Source organism: Heteronotia binoei, chromosome 5 (genome assembly GCF_032191835.1).
Source record: "Heteronotia binoei isolate CCM8104 ecotype False Entrance Well chromosome 5, APGP_CSIRO_Hbin_v1, whole genome shotgun sequence".
Lineage (NCBI taxonomy): Eukaryota > Metazoa > Chordata > Lepidosauria > Squamata > Gekkonidae > Heteronotia > Heteronotia binoei.
The window spans coordinates 93,622,766-93,637,568 of NC_083227.1; the positions used below are offsets into that span (position 1 = coordinate 93,622,766).

Consider the following 14,803-nt stretch of genomic DNA (forward strand, 5'->3'; position numbering starts at 1 on the left):
ATCAAAAACTGGCTGAGTAATAGGAAGCAGAGAGTGAGTATAAATGGGCAGTCTTCGCAGTGGAGGACGGTAAGCAGTGGGGTGCCGCAGGGCTCGGTACTGGGTCCCATCCTCTTTAACTTGTTCATAAATGATTTAGAGTTGGGAGTGAGCAGTGAAGTGGCCAAATTTGCGGATGACACTAAATTGTTCAGGGTGGTGAGAACCAGAGAAGATTGTGAGGAACTCCAAAGGGATCTGTTGAGGCTGGGTGAGTGGGCGTCAACGTGGCAGATGCGGTTCAATGTGGCCAAGTGCAAAGTAATGCACATTGGGGCCAAGAATCCCAGCTACAAATACAAGTTGATGGGGTGTGAACTGGTAGAGACAGACCAAGAGAGAGATCTTGGGGTCATGGTAGATAATTCACTGAAAATGTCAAGACAGTGTGCGTTTGCAATAAAAAAGGCCAATGCCATGCTGGGAATTATTAGGAAGGGAATTGAAAACAAATCAGCCAGTATCATAATGCCTCTGTATAAATCGATGGTGCGGTCTCATTTGGAGTACTGTGTGCAGTTCTGGTCGCCGCACCTCAAAAAGGATATTATAGCATTGGAGAAAGTTCAGAAAAGGGCAACTAAAATGATTAAAGGGCTGGAACACCTTCCCTATGAAGAAAGGTTGAAACGCTTAGGGCTCTTTAGCTTGGAGAAACGTCGACTGAGGGGTGACATGATAGAAGTTTACAAGATAATGCATGGGATGGAGAAAGTAGAGAAAGAAGTACTTTTCTCCCTTTCTCACAATACAAGAACTCGTGGGCATTCGATGAAATTGCTGAGCAGACAGGTTAAAACGGATAAAAGGAAGTACTTTTTCACCCAAAGGGTGATTAACATGTGGAATTCACTGCCACAGGAGGTGGTGGCGTCCACAAGCATAGCCACCTTCAAGAAGGGGTTAGATAAAAATATGGAGCAGAGGTCCATCAGTGGCTATTAGCCACAGTGTGTGTGTGTGTGTATATATATATATATATATATATATATATATATATATATATATATATATATATATATTTGGCCGCTGTGTGACACAGAATGTTGGACTGGATGGGCCATTGGCCTGATCTAACATGGCTTCTCTTATGTTCTTATGTTCTTATGTTCTTATGTATGTGAATTAAATATGCATCCAAGTCAATTAAAGATATATGTTATACTCTTCATGGTTTTCTATTTAGAGTACAAAGTATATCTTTAACTGATGTGGATGTAGTGAAAATAATCACACCAAGTGGCCAACTCTCTTGCCTCTGTATAACTGTTGTGATGTTCAGCGTTACCCAATGGATCCTTTCTGAGTAACAAAAGGACTGCTTCAGCCTAGTCTCCTTCGTTCTATATAACTGGAATCGGCTGAAGCTCAGTGATAAGTTTGCAGAATTCTTTAAAGAGAAACTGATTTGTATGTATTCTAGCCTGGATTGCCAGAATGAAGATAAAGTGTTTAAGCCAAAGCATCCAGAGCTACCTCTTGTCTTCTTGCAATGGACAAGTTTCAGTTATTGACACCTGAGCATGTGGATAAAGTGTTTTGGGGCTTTCACCACAAAATAGGCCCACTCAGACCTAATTTATCCATCAGGGTTGATGAAAGTTTGCTGAGGAAACTGTTCAGTGGGTGGTCCTTCATTATATAAATCAACAAGGGAAAAACCTTTTCCAACCACTTTCAAAGAAACAACTATAGTACCTTTGCTGAAAAAACACACACCCTCAACAGTTCCATTGATCTCCTTGTGCACTAAATTTATTTTGCCTTTGTTGAGCAGGTTGCTTTGCTTTTCACATGATCTTCATCTGTTATCTCTTTGGGCTGGTAATGATAGGCATGTTGTTTTCTCTGTGGTAAACAGGGCTTTTTTTGTGGAAAAAGGGATTCATTTGCATATTAGGCCACACCCCCAATGCCAAGCCAGCTGGAACTGCATTCCTGTGCTTTCCTGCTCAAAAAAAGCCTTTGTGGTAAAGTTTATATTTTGCGCCCTTAGAATCAGAAAGGCATATGTTAAAAATATCTCTGGGGTTAAGTATCAACAGGGCTGTTGTTTATTTAGTTTTGCCAAGATGCTTTGGGGCACATAGGTGCTCTGGTTTTGAAACAGGAACAGGATCTCCTTGGGCTAAGAAACCTATAGATCCATTTTCAACTTTCTTTTCTAGCCAAAATGGGAAATGGACAATCTTATGTCTGCTCCAGGTGCTTTGGGATGAAAGCACCGGGACCAGATATACTATATATCTCCTGAGATTAGTTGTTTTAAATTAATGGGAGTACTTATATTTGTATTATTTTCATGAGCTATTTCTATTATATTCTACAATAATGAAGTTTTACTTAGTTTTACTCTGAGCTCCTTTGTAGTCAACCAGCAAAACATACATCAAATTTAAATACATGTTTATATCCCCCAATGGGATTTTTTTTCCTATTGTGGTGATCAAGGCGGAATCCTTCACAGACACAATTAGGCAGAAACAGCCTTCAGTTGTTTTATGGTTTTATATAACTCAGAAGACTATCTTCCTCCTATAAAGACAGATGTTACCTTTATTTGAATTTTCTCTAGACATTTCTCTATTTTGGCATTTCTTCTGAATGTACTGAACGCTTTGTTGTTCATCTGTATGCTTTAATGTACATAAAACGTTAAATGTTCATTGAATCTTTTATGCCTTTTAACCTAAAATAATCAGAAACCTGAAGTATAAAATAAAAATACCTTAACTTTAGATATAACATGTGGAAAAGGGTATAATAAATAAGGAACTGGACCTTGAACGTGTAGGACCTGACTAGCCTTCATTGTGCAGATTAAATCAGGGTGCTGAATAAAACAATGTAGATTTTTGGCAGGCAAGGATTCATTCCTCAGTTTAGCATTGATACAATATTTATTTATGAGATAAAATTTCTATAGCCTTATAAACATTTGTTGCCGTAAGCCAACTTTTTAACTACTAACTTCAGTTTCCATCCAATAATAATGTAAGGTTTCTCTTAAAAAAACAAACAAACCCTACATTGTGCAGTAATTGGGTCTCCTGATTATCTCTAATACTTTTTTCTCTTTTTATTAAAAATGTGTATGTCATTAAGTGTTTGTAGAAAATCAAGAATCTGAGAAATATGAAGTGTTTAATCAGATGTAAATGATCCAGCAGTCCCATGTGTATGTAGAAAACCTGCACATATCTGACAGATCTGTGCCAGCAAGGGGCACTTGTGCAGGCCTCATACAGGAGGGAAGAAGGTTTCCCTAATGCTGGTTTACCACCTCTCTCTCCCGACACTGCTCCTCTCAACCCCAAGAGCCAGAGTGTCCTCTCTGATTTGTTTTCTGTGCCTGATTAATGGTCTGGCTTGTCCTGGGACTAGTCCCATTGGAGGCTCCACCCCTCTGAAAGTTTCATGGGGGGTCTGAGCAGTTTCTGTAGGAAGCTGTCATTGCCCCCACATCCCAGCTGCAAATCATCTCCTTGTTTCCCAACCCATGGCTCAAGGCTGCATCCCAGCTGCTCGCAAGGCAGTGAGCTGTTAAAGGCTTAGTACTTATCAAGCAGTGGAGCAGCAGGCTTTGCCTTAAAGGTGCCACATGCACTACAGATTTGGGTCCTGGACATTGTGAGTGGATCTTTGGCTACTCTCAAAATTGGGGAGCCTGGGGGTTGCTCAGGTCCCCCAGTAGTGAAGATAGATTGCGTAGATGGAAGAGGTATTTATGAAATTCTTATCAATGAGATTAAAAAAAAACAATTATATGTTTGTTGAAAAGTACAGAAACGAAAACTCTGCATCTATCTGACTCAAGCTAAGAATGTAAATGCTTAGGTATGTGAAATGATTATTCTGCACCCCTGATTTTTTGCAGTGACATGTAGACCATGGTCAACCATTAAAAATGCAGAGACTTATAGCAAATTGGTTTTAGCAATCCTCTTACAAAGATTTCAGCAGAGTTATCTTGCCTTGTAAAATGATCCTCCACAGGTATCAGTTTCATCCGGTCCACACAAATCACCTTCTCTGGCAGCAACCATGCCAGCAATGCAGCTGTTTTCCTTTAAATACGATACACAACACTGCTTCTGAGCAATTCTATAACAAATAAAACACAGGTTGCTTTCAAAAGGAAGGTCAGCACTTCCACACACAGCAAACACTGGTGCCACCACACTGAATGCATGTTTGGATATGTTTTCTGTGCCACTCAATTACATGAACAACAACAAAAAAAGTGAAAAGGAGGGATTTCTTTTATATTTGTAGCTGAGCACTCCATTTGGATTCTAAATATTCCAGATTGGGCCTATAAAGATTCATGGGCACATGAAATACAAATCACTTGGATGAGTGGTTCATGTTGTGTTTTAAGAATATTTATTTCCAACTACTCCACAGGAAATAATCTCTGTGTAAAGTCCATAATTCATCTAATAATTGTTGATTTTTAGGTCCATTCTTTATATGATTAGTTTTGACTACACTGAGGTTTATTTTATGGAATACTCAGCCTGTATTTAACCACTGAAGAAGGCTCTATAGCCAAAACACGTTTGGTTCTTGTATTTTGATATTGTGTAGCTTTTTAAACCTGTACGCATATATTTTGACATTCGTCCAGATATTGGGTAAAGGTACTTATATTAGGGTTGCCAAGTCCAATTCAAGAAATATCTGGGGACTTTGGGGGTGGAGACAGGAGACTTTGGGGGTGGAGCCAGAAGATATTAGGGGTGGAGCCAAGATCAAGGCTGTGACAAGCATAATTGAACTCCAAAGGGAGCTCTGGCCATCACATTTAAAGGGATGGCACACCTTTTCAATGCCTTCCCTCCATAGGAAATAATGAAGGATAGATGCACCTTCTTTTAGGGCTCATAGAATTGGACCCCCTGGTCTAATCTTTTAGAAACTTGGGGGGTATTTTGGGGAGAGGCACTAGATGCTATACTGAAAATTTGGTGCCTCTACCCCAAAAAACAGCCCCCCCAGAGCCCCGGATACCCACAGATCAAGTCTCCATGATTTTCTATGGGAATAAATCTCCGTAGGGAATAACAGAGTTCCCAGCAGACATTTCCCTCCCCTCCCCCCACTTTCTGACGACCCTGAAGTGGGGGGAGGGCCTCCAAATCAGGGGATCCCCTGCTCCCACCTGGGGATTGGCAACCCTAACTTATATACAGAACCATAGATATGTGATTTAGTTTTATTTTAACATTTCTTATGCATAATTAAAATATACTGTATATTTTTATAACAGCACCTCATGTTCAGCTTCATTCAATTGTTTTTACTTCAACCTTTTTTTGTTAGCTCTCAATTACATGTTGTTTTACAAACTCAAAATACTCAGTAAAGCAGCATCAGTCCATGTACTCTATTTTTACATTTTTCTTTATGGGCTACTTGGCACAATTTTTTCTTGAATTATTTCAAATGCTGCTGCTTTTAGAGAGATTCAATTTCAGTTGAAGTTAGCTACAAATACCATTAAAATTTATTTATTTATTTAATTTATATGCTGCCTTTCTACCCAATTAGAGTCCCTAAGGCAAGGAACATCGAAACAGTTTAAAACAGCATTTGAAATATAGTATGTGTATGAATTAAATATAGTATATATTTTTATTAAAACAATTTAATAAAAACATATAAATACACAAACACTCATAATGGCACTATCAGGGATGAAGAACAGTAACAGTTATTGGGGGTATGCCAAACAAAATAAAAACATCTTCACCCATTAGCAGAAGGCACTGCTAGAGAGAGAGAGAGAGATGACTTTCCCTGGGAAGAGTTTCAAAATTTTGCCACCATCACTGAGAAGGCCCTTCTTCAGGTTGCCAGTGCCACCTGTCTAAAATTGGATGCTAGTTAAAAGAATGCTAGTTAGGTTGGGTCTCTGTCTTGGCCATTGGTTGGGTCTCTGTCTTGGTCATTAAGGCCATTTTGTCAACTGTCCACCATACATTGAGAGCTTTTTAAAAATTTTCCAGTTCCAGTGATGAATGTATTAATTTGTTTAATATCTGGTGCCATACTCTTTTGTTACCTTCAAGGTAACTACTTTTATGTTTTTATCAATTAATTTAAGGGGAAAATTAGTATCTGCTAATTCTGCAGGAATTTAGCTAAATTAGAATTCCAGATTATCTTATGATTTTCTTGTTGCATTTATTTCTTGCCATCTAAACTTTTAAAGTTTTGTCCTGTTAGGTAAAAAATGTTTTAACTCTTTTGTTGTGGGGAGTTTACAAACTCCTTTCCCTTCCTCTCCCCACAGCAGACACTCTGGGCGTTTTCGCACTCACCTTCAAGTGGTGCGACCACCCTCCTCACGCCGGCGGATCTGCAGGGATTTCGCACCAGAAGCGCCGGCGCACCCAAAAGAGCCGGCGACTTCCATCGCGAAACCAGCTCAAACGTTTTCCTGCTTCTTGGCGGTTTCCGTTTGAGCTGGTTTCGCGACGGAAGTCGCCGGCTCTTTTGGGTGCGCCGGCGCTTCTGGTGAGAAATCCCTGCAGATCCGCCGGCGTGAGGAGGGTGGTCGCACCACTTGAAGGTCAGTGCGAAAACGCCCTCTGTGAGGTAGGTGGAGCTGAGAGAGCTCTTTTGAGGACTGCTATTGAGAGAGCAGATCTTTCAAGAACTGTGACTGATTCAAGGTCACCCAGCAGGTGCATGTAGAGGAGTGGGGAATCAAACTCAGTTCTCCTAGATTAGAGACTTCACCAGGCCTCGGATTCAGCAGGAGCTCACAGGACCACAGCTCCTGAACCTTTCTGAGGGTTTCCCCTCCTCCTTCCCACCTTGTCCATTGAATCGTAGGTGCAGCTGCATAACAATCCCTGGATGAGCTCCACTACCTATTTTTCTACAAAGCGACCCCTGGTCTTCACACTTAACCACTACACCAAACTGGATCTTATATGTTGGTGAATATGCTAGGATATAGATATGGATACATATGGATATGTACCTTATGGCTACAACAATAAACTTCACTACTACCTGTCTAGCCTCATATAGCGAGGACGCCCAAAGCCAGACCCCTGAAGATGACCAGAGTGGATGGATGGTGGTTCTTAAGGAATGCTGATCTAAGCCATACAGGGCTTTAAATTTCAATACATGCACTGTGAATTGGGCCCAGAAGTAAACTGGGAGCCAGTGTAGATTAAACTAGACTGGAGTTATGTGGTCCCTACAATCCACTCCAATGTACATTCTATACCATTGTGTTTCCAGGCAGTCTTCAAGGGCAGCTCCATGAAGAGCACATGGCAGTAACCTTATCTACAAGCTACCAGGGCACGCACCACAATAATCTAAATACTATTTCTAATTTTCATCAATTACAGCTTCTTAAATGGTTTGTTAAGTCATCTTGTATTTTGTCTTTCTAGGGTTGCCAGGTCCTACCTTCAATCTGACGGGGGTCTTCCGGTTCCTCCCTGAGATTTTCTGCCCTGTGCCCTCCGAGTGCAGTGCAATGACATCACCCAAAGTGACATCATCATGGTGTCAATGTTGCACAGTAATGCTCTAGGTTTTCGGCAAAACTCTATGGTTTTGCACACAACGTTGGTGGTGTGATGATGCCACTTCTGGGTGATGTCATCACACAGCACTTCAGGGCATTTGCAGGCAGGGTTTCTACCTGCTGGCCAGCTGGCTGTCAGAGGGGAAGAGCCTGCAAAAGCAGAGGAAACCCTGCCTGGACCTGGGGGCTGGCAACCCTATGGCTTTCCATTATTTGTGTTTAAAGAGTCAAGTAGCAGATTCTGAAAACCTGAGCAGAATGCTCACCCCATCCATAAAACAGTAGTATGGGGTTTCAAGTACAGTTTATTTTCCTTTTTATACCTTGTCATATGAGATGGTGTCATGTAGCTAGTAATGTTTTCCATTCCTAATTAAAGTGTCATTCAAAAACGTCTTTGTGTTGAGAAATATCAATATTTCTAATAGTCAACATGGCTCAATCTGAAGATACTTAAATTTGTGGATCAGGAACATGTTGACAGAAAACACATAGTTCTTCAACTTGGTGGAACCTCAGGCATACAGAAATTTTGGAAAGTTACAAACCATGTAGGGAAGGGGGTTTAAATTCCCTCACAAGACAAGACTGCTTTCTGCACATGCACAGACAGTCTGCATTCCTCATAAGCAAGGAGGGGAGGAGAAGTCATGCCAGTGTTTGTACCCAGATACTCACCGCCATCCACAGCACTGCTACCATCATCTCTCAGGTGGGTGAGGAAGAGGAGCAGGAGCTGCAGGAACCACTGTCCTTCCTTTGTTTAAACCCCCTCCCTAAATGGGTTGTAACTTTCCAAAATTTCTGCATGCTTGAGGTTCCCCCAAGCTGAAGAACTATCTGTTTTCTGTCAACACTGTAGGTGGGCAGGCAGTGGAAGAGGACCAGAAGTCTCTGCCATGGTTTGGGGCCATTCTTTCAAGGCAATCAAATGAAATTTACTTTAATCTTATATTTGTTGGAACTGGCTAGATTGGTCATTGCAGCTAAATGGAGAGACAAAGCTTGCCCAGCAATTCATCAGTGGCAAAATAAAATATGGGAAGCTTTTAAATATGGTAAAATTATTCAAAGTACTATGGTTCTAGACTTAGCAAAATAGCAACAAAAATTTCAGACACTTTGGTTTCCAGTGGTTAAATATCTGGTGGAGCAAAATATGATTCCAAATAATGCATATTATCGTGATTTATTATTCTCTTAATGTCCTCTATTATTGCTACATTGTTTATTTGTTGTAGTTGTTGTTCAGTTGCACAGTTGAGTCCGACTCTTTGCAACCCCATGGACAAAGTCACGTCAGGCCCTCCTGTCTTCCACCATCCTCAGAAGTCTGCTCGAATTCGTGTTTGTTACATCAGCAGCACTGTCCAGCCATCTCATCTTTTGCCGTCCCCTTCTTCTTTTGCCTTCTGTCTTTCCCAGCATCAGGATCTTCTCCAGTGAGTGCTCCCTTCTCATTTGGTGGTCAAAGTATTTGAGCTTCAGCTTCAGCATCTGACCTTCCAAGGAACAGTCTGGGTTGATTTCCCTTAGGACTGACTGATTTGATCTTCTTGCAGTCCAAAGGACTTTCAAGATTCTTCTCCAGCACCACATCTCAAAAGCATCTATTCTTCTGCACTCGGCCTTCCTTATGGTCCAGCTCTCACAGCCATACATTACTACTGGAAATACCATCGCTTTGACTATATGGACTTTTGTTGGCAGGGTGATGTCTCTACTTTTTATTATACTGCCCAGGTTTGCCATAGCTGTCCTCCCAAGGAGCAAACGTCTTTTAATTTCATGGCTACAGTCATCATCTGCAGTGATCCTGGAACCCAGAAAAGTGAAGTCTGTTACTGCTTCCATGTCTTCTCCTTCTATTTGCCAAGGTGTGATGGGGTCGGATGCCATGATCTTCGTTTTTTTGATGTTGAATTTCAAGTCTACTTTTGTGCTCTCCTCTTTCACCCTCAACGAGGTTCTTTAGGTCCTCCTCACTTTCTGCCATTAGAGTGGTGTCATCTGCATATCTGAGGTTGTAGATGTTTTTCCTGGCAATCTTAATTCTGGTTTGTGCTTCATCCAGACCAGCATTCCACATGATGTACTCTGCATATAAATTAAATAAGCAGGGTGACAATATACATCCTTGTTGAACTCCTTTTCCTATTCTAAACCAATCAGTTGTTCTATATCCCATTCTGACCGTTGCTTCTTGACCCTTATACAGGTTTCTTAGGAGACATGTGAGGTGATCTGGTACTCCCATCTCTTTAAGGACTTGCCACAGTTTGTTGTGATCCACACAATCAAAGGCTTTAGCATAGTCAATGAAGCAGAAATAGACATTTTTCTGATACTTCCATGTTTTCTCCATAATCCATCGGATGTTGGCAATTTGCTCTCTAGTTCCTCTACCTCTCCGAAACCCAGCCTGAACTTCTCGTAGTTCCTGATCTACATACTGCTGGAGCCTAGCTTGTAGCATCTTTAACATGACCTTGCTGGCTTGTGAAATGAGTGCAATGATGTGATAGTTTGAACATTCTTTGGCATTACCCTTCTTTGGGATTGGAATATAAACTGATCTTTTCCAATCCTGTGGCCACTGTTGCGTTTTCCAAATTTGTTGACATAATGTGTGCATCAACTTTAACAGTATCATATTATAGGACTCTGAATAGCTTAACTGGGATACTGTCATTTCTGCTCGCTTTGTTGTTAGTAATTGTTGGAATACAAGCTATGCACATTCCAGCCATTATATAGTTAACTGTTTGTTTACCTAATAGAGGAAGTGATGTATTGTGACCTAAACTCAATTGTGGGATGGTTCTTACTTTGCCCGCAAAAGTTGTGAACACAACATTGGTCAGAGAGGATGTTAGGTGTGAAATGCTTTGATCTTGTATGCAAGGTTTATTGCTCTTCTTCCTGGCGAAATGCTTTTTGGGGAGAAGAACAGTGAAGACAAAGAACGTAGCCATGTAGATAAGACGTAGATAGACTAGCTGGTAAGCTAGATTGTTTTCTGTTTTATCCCAAGTACCCTATCCTGATGTTTTCTAGTAAACTTTATTTCTTTTGCTAAGCTTAAGCCTCGACTCCAATTACTGCCACTCCAAACCTCTGAATTAACATGTATTTCCTAACATTTTGGTAGCAGATGATAAAAGATTCCAACAGTAATGCTTTCTAAGGCCCATTTGACTTCACACTCCAGGATGTCTGGCTCAAGGTCAGCAGTTTCACTGTCATGGTTGTCAAGGACATTGAGATCCTTCTTGTATAATTCTTCTGTGTGTTCTTGCCACCTTTTCCTGATCACTTCTGCTTCTGTTAAGTCCCTACTGTTTTTGTCCTTTATCATGGCCATCTTTGCACGAAACTCTTGTCCTTCCCATTCTATTATTTTCCTCTATTGCTTTGCATTGTTCCTTCAGGAAGATCTCCTTATTTCTCTTTGCTGTTCTCTGAAAATCTGCATTCAGTTGGGTGAATTTTGTCTTTTCACCTTTACCTTTCGCTTTCCTTCTTTCCTCAGCTATTTGTAAAGCATCATCAGACAGTCACTTTGCTTTTTTGCATTTCTTTTTCTTTTGGGATGGTGCTGATTGCTGCCTTCTGTAAAATGTCACGAGCCTCCATCCATAATTCTTCAGGCACTCTGTCTATCAGCTCTAGTTCCTTAAACCTATTCTTCACCTCCACTGTATATTCATAAGGGATGTGATCAAGGTCAAACCTGAATGGCCTAATAGCTTCCCCAGTTTTCTTCAGTTTAAGCCTGAATTTTGCAATGAGTAGTTCAGGATTTGAGCTGCAGTCAGCTCCAGGTCTTGTTTTTGCTGACTGTAAGGAGCATCTCCATCTTTGACTGCAGAGTATATAATCAGTCTGATTTCTGTGTTGCCCATCGGGTGATGTCCATGTGTAGAGTTGCCTTGTAGGTTGTTGGAAGAGGGTGTTCGCTATGACCAGCTTGTTCTCTTGACAAAACTCTATTAGCCTTTGCCTGGCTTCATTTTGTTCTCCAAGGCCAAACTTATCAGTTGTTCCGGTTACCTTTTGACTTCCTGCTTTGGCATTCCAGTCCCCTATGATTTGCTATACTCCTGTCTATACTGGTCTGTCTATATATGTATACAATATATTTAATGTATGTTTATAACTACCCCTGTTGTAATAATTTAAGTAATTTGAATTGGTTGTGAAAATGAAAAAAAAAGAATTACAGTAAAAGAGAGAGAGAGAGAGAAAGAAGTCTCTGCCAATAAAGGGGGAGGGGAGAAAGTGTGCAGCAGAGTGAGTGGCCAGGAAGGCAGAGCAGTAGTGAAAAGGCTAAACAGTGGGGAGGGGGTCGTTAGCAGATGGATGGGTGGGAATAGCAGAAAAACTGTTGGAGGAAGGGGTGGGCATGATGGCACAGGTGATCAGGCAGGCAAGGTGGCAGACAAGCAAAATGGGGGAGGGGCAAATGAGCAAGCAAGAATCCATCTTCCTATAAATTTGCTTGTGGGGGGAATAGTTGGTTCCATGGGATTGTTGGTTCCATGGGAGCTTAGGGTAAGCAAGCAAGGGGTAGGAAATGGGACCCCCTGAATATTTTCAGTTCCAGCTTGTGGAAATACTGATTTACTTGTTTATTTTAAATTAAATTAAATTAAAATATTTGCCACCTTTCTTTCTTATAGAGCTCAAGACATCTTACAATATTAATTTTGGTGCCAGTTTGGTGGTTAAATGCACTGACTCTTATTTGGGAGAATCAGATTTGTTTTCCCACTCCTTCACATGCAACTGCTGGGTGACCTTGGGTCAATCATAACTCTTGCAGACCTGTTCCTCTCAAGAGCAGCTTCTTTTAGAGCTCTCTCAGCCCCACCTACCTCACAGTGTGTCAGTTGTGGCAGGGGAAGGGAAAGGAGACTGTAAGCTGCTCTGAGACTCCTTCAGGTAGTGAAATGCAGGGTATAAATCCAATCTCCTCCTCCTCCCTGGTGAGAAAAGGGGTTCCTGACAGGTAACTCATTATTTTTCTTAAATCTGTAACTGAACAGAATGAAATGTTTGGTTTCTGCATATGTTACTAACATAATGGCGCATATGCATATTTCCCCTTTCAGCTCAGAGCAAACATATATTTATGCACAGGCATTCTGAGTCCAGGCAAGATTATCCACAGAAGATATTGATTCAGTACTTCTCTTATTTATTGATTTGATTTGATATTTTATTCTGCCCTACCCCATAAGTGGGCTTAGGGTGGCTCACAATATGTAAGTATAACAATTTAAAAGTTAAGACATTTTAAAATATACCACTCTGGCTGGCATACTTTGTTACTGGTCCAGGAGCATGTCTTTCCCAAATTGCAAGAACCAGAGTCCTGTGTGAGAAACATACTGCTTTTGCAGTTTCATGCAAAGAAATGTCCTGGTGTTAGTTATGTATCCAGTTTATGACAAACAGGCTTTTGCATGTAGGAGATATTCTCTGAATGGATCTGGATTGTTTTCAAGCAAAGTTGAAGGCACTATGCTTCTCTCCTGTTCAGTGCATGATCTTCAGAAATACTGTTCTGTTGTAGTTGGCGGGGGGGGGGAGTCCTCAAAAGCTTCAGTACTTTATTGTGAGAAAACATTCTTTGTGACCTAGTACACATATAAGCGAAGCTATAGTATAATCGAGAATATGCAGGTTTCAGATTATTATGTGTTTGTATAGTGTGGATTATTGTAGGAATCATCACTTGACACGGATGTTGGGAGAAGCAAGAATCCTGGGCACACAGGTTAGCTTGAGAGGGGCCCCCCATGTAAGGCTACCCTCGTTATTTAGCAGTACCCCAGTATCAATTCCCCTCCTTTTTGCTGCCTAATCCTTGGAAGATGTGTGCCACATTTTATGATGTGCTGCCATTCAGATTTAAAACAACCAGGGTTGAGACACAGTTGGGACAAAGGGAACAGGCTTAAGAATTTCAACCACCAAAAAGTAAGCTCTTCATGTATATATAAAAAACTATGTGTCTTAGTACTGACAACTCTTTATCAATAATCACTACTAACTATCATTTCAATTTCTAGGCACATAAGCAACAATAAGGGACATATGCAAGTGACATGCTATACACTGAATCAATTCATGTGCCTTTATGGCAAGAAACTTATTGTGGTAGGGGTGATCAGGATAACACATTCAAACATAGATGAGAGCATTGCCAGAGATGGGCAGTCCATACTGGCTACATTAACATAGGTGAGAGCATTGCCAGAGATGGGCAGTCCATACTGGCTACATTATTACAATACTAAAACCATTTCCTGACTAATTCCTTGTTCCCCTCCTCCCTTAATCTAACAAAAGGTCTTCTTTCTTGAGTTCATGGAGAGTTTGAGTGCTCTATGCATGACAATCTTTTCACAGGGGAATCTGTTTCTATTGCAGCCAAAAGGCATTCCTTTTCCTGGAAGCACAACTTGGAAGTGGCAGTGGGGCTGCTGTTGTGATCAGCTGGGGCAACCAGCCTTTTGCTAGGCAGAGGAATTTCCCTGGAAATAAGTTTTCTCCATAACTCAGTTTGGATGGGGTTCTGGGGGAGGCTTTCCTTCCAACATCAATGAGGCATGACCAGGCAAATTTCAGGACCTCTGGGTAGATATGGAAGAGCCTGGAAAACATACTTGGAGAAACAAACTAACAAAACAAGAATAATAGGTGCCTTTTCCCTTTAAAGCTTTTCTTGGCTGTCCACAAATCGCCATAACTTGAGCTCAACCCTGTTGAGATAGGGTTGCACACATTATCTAAATTACCACACTTGTTTTGGACTGGAGACTTCCTCCTCCTCACATGGAGTTTTAGTTTGACAAGGTCTCTACCCTTCCAATGTTAAAGGGCAAATTTTATACACCATACATTATGCAGAATACAAATCCACAATATAAACCTATGCATCACTTCTCATGATTCAGGCTAGTGCACATCCACATAGAAAGGATTTTCTAAACAAAACACTCAGAAAAGGTCAAACTCCAACAAGATACTATATGGAGACATAAAATATGATAGATAAGCATGTAGATGCCTCTTTCCACAGGTAAGAGGTTCGCTAAATAGCTAAATAGGAAGATTGATACGTACAGTTCATAGATGGAACATAACTATAAATGACATTAAGAGAGCAAATGAAGATATACATTTGAGGAATGCGGA

At 40.9% G+C, this 14,803-nt stretch overlaps 1 protein-coding gene across 4 annotated transcripts in view; it reads right to left on the reverse strand.

Annotated features, from left to right (window-relative positions):
- FBLN2 (fibulin 2) overlaps nucleotides 1-14,803 on the reverse strand; it is a 317,538-nt gene that overhangs the window by 107,593 nt on the left and 195,142 nt on the right. For all 4 annotated transcript variants that reach the window (XM_060239829.1, XM_060239832.1, XM_060239828.1 and 1 more), the window contains exon 4: nucleotides 4,014-4,143. In XM_060239829.1, coding sequence (XP_060095812.1) covers nucleotides 4,014-4,143 — 130 coding nt within the window. The remainder of the gene's footprint in view (nucleotides 1-4,013; nucleotides 4,144-14,803) is intronic.